The 6,000-nt window shown below is 39.5% G+C and overlaps 1 protein-coding gene across 4 annotated transcripts in view; it reads left to right on the forward strand.

The window, feature by feature from the left end:
* The window catches only part of LOC107730716 (EMI domain-containing protein 1-like), a 75,061-nt gene that overhangs the window by 6,627 nt on the left and 62,434 nt on the right, over nt 1-6,000 (forward strand). For all 4 annotated transcript variants that reach the window (XM_016541603.1, XM_016541602.1, XM_016541605.1 and 1 more), the window contains exon 2: nt 3,524-3,637. In XM_016541603.1, coding sequence (XP_016397089.1) covers nt 3,524-3,637 — 114 coding nt within the window. The remainder of the gene's footprint in view (nt 1-3,523; nt 3,638-6,000) is intronic.

Below are 6,000 nucleotides of genomic sequence, written 5' to 3' on the forward strand. Positions count from 1 at the left end.
CACATTACTGAACTATTTTCAAGGCACAACAATAACTGGAACTGTTATTGTAGTGAGAATTAGAGTGTGGGCTGATAACTGGGTTGCATAATGAGCCCTCATAAATGCTTTGTGAAGGAGAGATGTTAGATTACAGGAATAATGGTCTGTAAGTACTGCTCCTTCTCTTTTAACCCTCTGTCTCTCCCTGCCCTGAGGTTTAAATCTGGATCAAAGCAGAGTTTAGCTGCCCTTTTCTCATTCTCTCTGTACAGAAAGTGGGCGAGGGGTCATTTCTCATTGAAAGGCTTTTGTTCCCTATAAATCTTCTCATTAGTTCATATGGAGCTGGTCTGTGTCCAGAATGTTTTCACAAAGATTCAGAGAATGCCATGCACTGTATGCTGTATGCTCTAAAATGGAGAGGGTATTGGTTTTTAGGTACATTTGTGTTTTAGAGTAGAGGGGTTCATTGAAGTTACAGTTTGGCAAAGTACCAGATGAAGTCTGGATTGGATTAGAGGAGAGGGGGGGTGAACAACTCGAACAAATCACCCTGTTCACCAAACTGCCATTGTGATTGGGGGCAGTGTGGGAACTGTGTTCTGATGGCTGTGCCGCTCTAGATCTTTATCTGTCCATTGCTTGGATGTCTCCTCCTACTGTGAGTGAGTTCGGCCCATTTCTGTGTCCGTTCAACTTATGTAGCAGATTTGCAGGCTAAAATGATGCTAAATGGACAGAATCAGTGCGATGGGGTTCAGTGCGACTGAAATCACAGCGAAATATGGAAGCAATTATATGTGATAGTTTTTGCTCAGGTGAATTTACACGATTTAGTGTTGACAGGTGATGTGACTGTACAAATGCCGTTCACCACAAAATTACAATTCTGGTATAATTTACTCATCATCATGTCATTACAAACCCATATGACTTTAATTAAAGATGTTTTTTTTTGGATGGAGTTTTCAAGCTTTGAAGAGCATATATATATATATATATATATATACAGTATATATATATTTTTTTGTGTAGTTGTATTTATGGTAGAGTTTGAATGTGCGTTTCTGTGTTTCCTAGAGAATGACAAGGGTATGATTTGTAGTTTTAGGTTCAATAACAAGCAGATCACAAAAATAGCTCCATGATTTTCAGCTGTGGCCAGACTGGCTTCTGTGTTTGTGTGTCCAGTCTGGGTGTGTTTGTTGGCTGGGCCGGAGCAGTTGGGCAGGTAGTGACCGGATAAGCCTGTGGTCACCCCAGTTCTGTTCCAGACTCTGAGTCCCTGGGTCCTCGTCTAAAGCGGGGCATGGAAACCACCTAAAATGCATAGGCTTTGGAAATTTCTGGAATATTTGAGGGCTGGTTCTGTGGGCCATAGTTTTAGCAATGGAGGAAGGTATTTTATGTAAAAATAATTATATTTAAGTATTAAATAAAAAAATATTTTTAGGTTAAAGAGAGACTAATCTTTAACCAGTCAACCTCCTAGTATTGAATTTACATAATTAAAATTAATTTCTTTGGCTGTTGTATCATGCCATAAAAAACGCTGCCATAATACCATCAATCCCTAAAAATTCTACACACATGCAATGCCACAGATGGACAATATACAGTAATCCAGGCAGATTGATTCTGATTATTGAGCATGTAACGGCCCTCTGGCCTGTTTTCCTGGTGTGTGATCATAGCTATGCATAAGCTGAGCCATTGATAATAACCACTGAAGTATAGTAGATATAATGACCTCCATATATTACACATGCATTAACTCTCTTTGAATTCTGCTCCACATCTCTTTGACTTATGTTTGCTCAACTTGAGGCATAATGGTTCATACAAAGGTCTGTTTGAGGTGAACTTATCAATGGCTCTTTGTTTCAAGTCATTCTGTGTAAAAATCATGAGGGAACTCAGGGGGAAAGAGATCTGATTGGTTTTTCTCTTCAAACCCACGTTTTCATTCCTTTCTTTTGTGACTTCTAGCATGTGCCGAGAGTCTGGGCTTGTGCCGCGCAGCTTTGTCTTGGTTCTCCGTGTTTCTTTCTCTCCTCTCCTCTCCTCTCCTCTCCTCTCCTCTGTCCTGCCTCTAGTCTGCTCCTCATCAGGGCTGGATTTGCCACTGGCTTCCCAATTAGAAAGTTCCACATTATGTAGGGCACATTTAATGATTACCGTGGCAAACTTTCCAGATGACTTTTGACTCCCAGGCTTGTTTCTCTTGTTTGTATTTTCTGCTAAATAATGAGACCATGACTGAAACCATACCTTGAGTAAGTTTCTATGCTACAAAGCTGCCTTTTAGGGCAGTCAGGATTTTATATGTATATGCAGGGGTGGGGGAAAAATCGATACGTTTGTATGGGTATATATTATATTGAGACATGGATGCCAAGTATTGATCTTTAATCAGGGTTTGGATTTTGGTGTGGAATTGCGGATATTGCACATCTTCTCAATTTTCTCATTCCCACATATAAAAAAAAACAGATCAAATCAATAATTTGAAATATTTCTTTCAAACTGTAATTTGACAAATAGCTTGAGGGAATAATATTTTAATATTTACTATATTTATTAAAATAATTTTTAATATTTAAATATTTATTTTGAAAAATGTCAGAGTGTAAAATCAAACTGCCTTGTGTTATTGTGTAGGCTATTGCACAATGGAAAAAAACCACACAGCACCCTATATATAGGCTATAGCATCCCAATTTATACATTTTGAAGGATTTTTTAATGGCAATGTTCACAATAATATATATCACAATATTTGTCACTATACTCTCTCTCTCTCTCTCTCTCTCTCTCTATATATATATATATATATTTTTTTTTTGCAGTGCAAGCTGGGCCAGATTAGAAATTCATGCTTTTTTTTTTTTTAAATTTTTTTTTTTAATCAGTCGAACAAAATAAATGGGCACCTAACTCAGGGTTTTGTCAGCAGTCACTCATGTTAAGCCATTTTTTGAGTGCCTCAAAATGTTTCTGGGCTTTTCCAGCTGTGTGAAGTGAAGCCCTGATAAAAAGCAGCACAAAAGAACCAGTCTTTCTCCCGCAGACTGTGCCTCTGCTCGGGTTTTTGGCTCGAGTTTCTAAAAGCTGTCTTAAATCTAATTGAGGAGTCCACACGCTCACTCGCACAGGACATCTTCCCCCATCCATGACTTGATCTGCTTGTAGTGCTGCGGAAAGAATAAAAATGGGCAGATGTGTATTGCTAGCGAAAGACCGCAAAGTAAACAGCACTGACAATGCTCTCCTGCTGGGCATACGGGTCATTTAACCTGCGTAAACATCATAAAGAGTTTTCAAAGAAGATGGTTAGACTGTTGAAGGATGGGTGTCCCATGAAACATTGATCACTTTTACAGTATGTGGGAGTTGGATTAGATAATTGTATGGCCAGCTGTGTGTGTGTGTGTGTGTGTGTGTGTGTGTTATTATTATGTCATCAGAACCATCCAGTACAGGATGGAGGTCAATTAGATTGCTCTACTCTGATTCTCATATTTCTCTCTCTCTCTGTTAGGAACTGGTGTCCGCAGACAGTGACTAAAACAGTGACCTGTCAGGTGCAGAATGGCACCACTCTCCAGAGAGTCTATCAGACCTGCAGGTGGCCTCAGGGTTGCAATGGAGGAAGGTGAGTTTATTATCAACACACACTCACTAAGTGTTTTATATATTTTTAGGGACATCAGTTTCACACATGCAGCCTGTGCAGTAAATTGAAAGGCATTTTCCTGTTCAGTGGTTATGTGTTTGTAGGACACTGTTCCAAAAACATAACTAAAACTATTAAATGTTGCACTTGTAAAGTTATTATCTCATAATTTCATTTTATAGTTCTTGACTGGATCTTGTAAACCCCTACATTTTTGCATACTATTCTCAAATAACTGCCCTGATGACTTGTGTTCTACCCGCTTAAATGATAGAAGTACTTGCGCTGTACAATCTATAAAGACTGTGTCTGTTCCCCGAATAGTGAGGTCAAAATATAAATTTAATGCAGGATCTAGAAAAAATCTTATCGTGATTAAACCAGAAAACTTAATTGTAAAGTTGCTTTGCAATGATTTGTATCGTGAAAAGCGCTGTACAAATAAACTTGACTTGACTTGACTTGACTATGCATAATATGCTGCAAGTGTATAAGAAATGAGACAAAATGGCGCTGCTGATGGCTGCCTCAGTGTGGAGCTCCACAGTTGTTTTAATGTTTTTGTTAGTTTGTCCTGTTTTTAGCTATATTCCTGCAATCAGTTTCACTAGGGACTAATTGCTGAACATTTGGCAGTAAACAACAAATATTTCACCGGTTTTCGACTATCCTAATGTTTTGTTGGGAAGCGAGCCGGCACGCTTGTCATGCTCAGACAGCACAGCTTAAGAATGCCGCTGCTTAGTATGCATCTGGCGAATCTCTACTCTCTACCCAACAAAATGGACAAACTTCTTCTTCTCTCCTGAATAAATAAGGACTTTTCAAAATCTGCTGCTCTGTGTTTCACTGAAACCTGGCTGAATGAAGCCATTCCGGACAGCGCGTTACATCTGCTGGGCTTCCAGCTGTTCAGAGCGGATCGCAACGCAGAATCAACAGGGAAATCACGTGGCGGTGGAACATGCTTTTACATCAACGAAAGGTGGTGTACAGATGTAACAACGTTAAAGAAGATGTGCTGTCCTGATCTAGAAGCTCTTTTCATCAACTGTAAGCCATTGTATTCATCGCGGGAGTTTTCCTTGTTCATTTTCATAACCGTGGTTCACTGCAAAATTCAGACAGCTCCGTAAGGCCAAAGAAGATGCCTACAGGAGTGGGGACTTGTCAAAAACACACTGACAAAGGAGATCAGAGTGGCAAAGAGAAACTACTCCAAAAAGCTGAGAAACCAGTTTTCTGCCAGTGATCCTGCATCAATTAAATTAAATTAAATTCAAGTTCAGAATCAGAATCAGAATGAGCTTTATTGCCAGGTATGTTTACACATACGAGGAATTTGTTTTCGTGACAGAAGCTTCCACAGTGTAACAGAATGACAGTGACAGAACAAAAAAACACAGATAATAAAAAAAAAAAAATAAAAAAAAAATAGAACAAGTAAAATAAGGAATAAAAAATATACAAATCGACAATTGTATGTACAGGTATAGAACAATAGACAGTTGTATGTACAGGTATATTATGTGCAAATTGAAATGTAGACTGAGTATGTGTGTTAGATAAATAAGTGTATGAGTGAATAAATAGTGTGTGTTCCACAGTTATTGTCAAGTGTTCATGAGAGGCCTGAGGGAAGAAACTGTGCCTGTGATGGCCTGAGGGAAGAAACTGTTCCTGTGTCTGGCCGTTCTGGTGCTCAGAGCACTGTAGCGTCGACCAGATGGCAACAGTTCAAAGAGGGAGTGTGCTGGATGTGAGGGGTCCAGAGTGATTTTGCATAGTACAGAAAGAGTAGAGTGAGCGAGTTGATCTCAACTCCAGTGGATTATATGAAAAAAGCAGACTGTTGCAGTCCACAAAGGTAAGAAAGGGCAACACCACATGACATTTGAAGATGGAATTATTATAGATGTTTACATGCCAGGTGTCAGTGGTGTCACAGATTGGCATTCTAGTGTGCTCAGCATGGCTCCTATGCAGTAAACAGCCTTCAAAGGGCTGCTACTGTGCTCACATGCTAGCTGGGCTGAACAGATTTATATTTTGACCTCACTATTCGGGGAACAGACACAGTCTTTATAGATTGTACAGCGCAAGTACTTCTATCATTTAAGCGGGTAGAACAAAAGTCATCAGGGCAGTTATTTGAGATTTGACTTACTAGTCATATGGTGCGTAGAATCCTGGAGATGTTGTCCGACAGGAGTTCCGCTTTGACTCTGCTGGGGTGCAGGCCATCAGCGTGAAAAAGCCTAGGAAGCTCCCAGAAAAGATTCCAATTATTAACAAAGAGCAGTTTCTGTTCTTTACACCATGACAATAACCATTCATTTAAA

Source organism: Sinocyclocheilus rhinocerous, unplaced genomic scaffold, assembly GCF_001515625.1.
Source record: "Sinocyclocheilus rhinocerous isolate Xijiao unplaced genomic scaffold, SAMN03320098_v1.1 scaffold3595, whole genome shotgun sequence".
NCBI lineage: Eukaryota > Metazoa > Chordata > Actinopteri > Cypriniformes > Cyprinidae > Sinocyclocheilus > Sinocyclocheilus rhinocerous.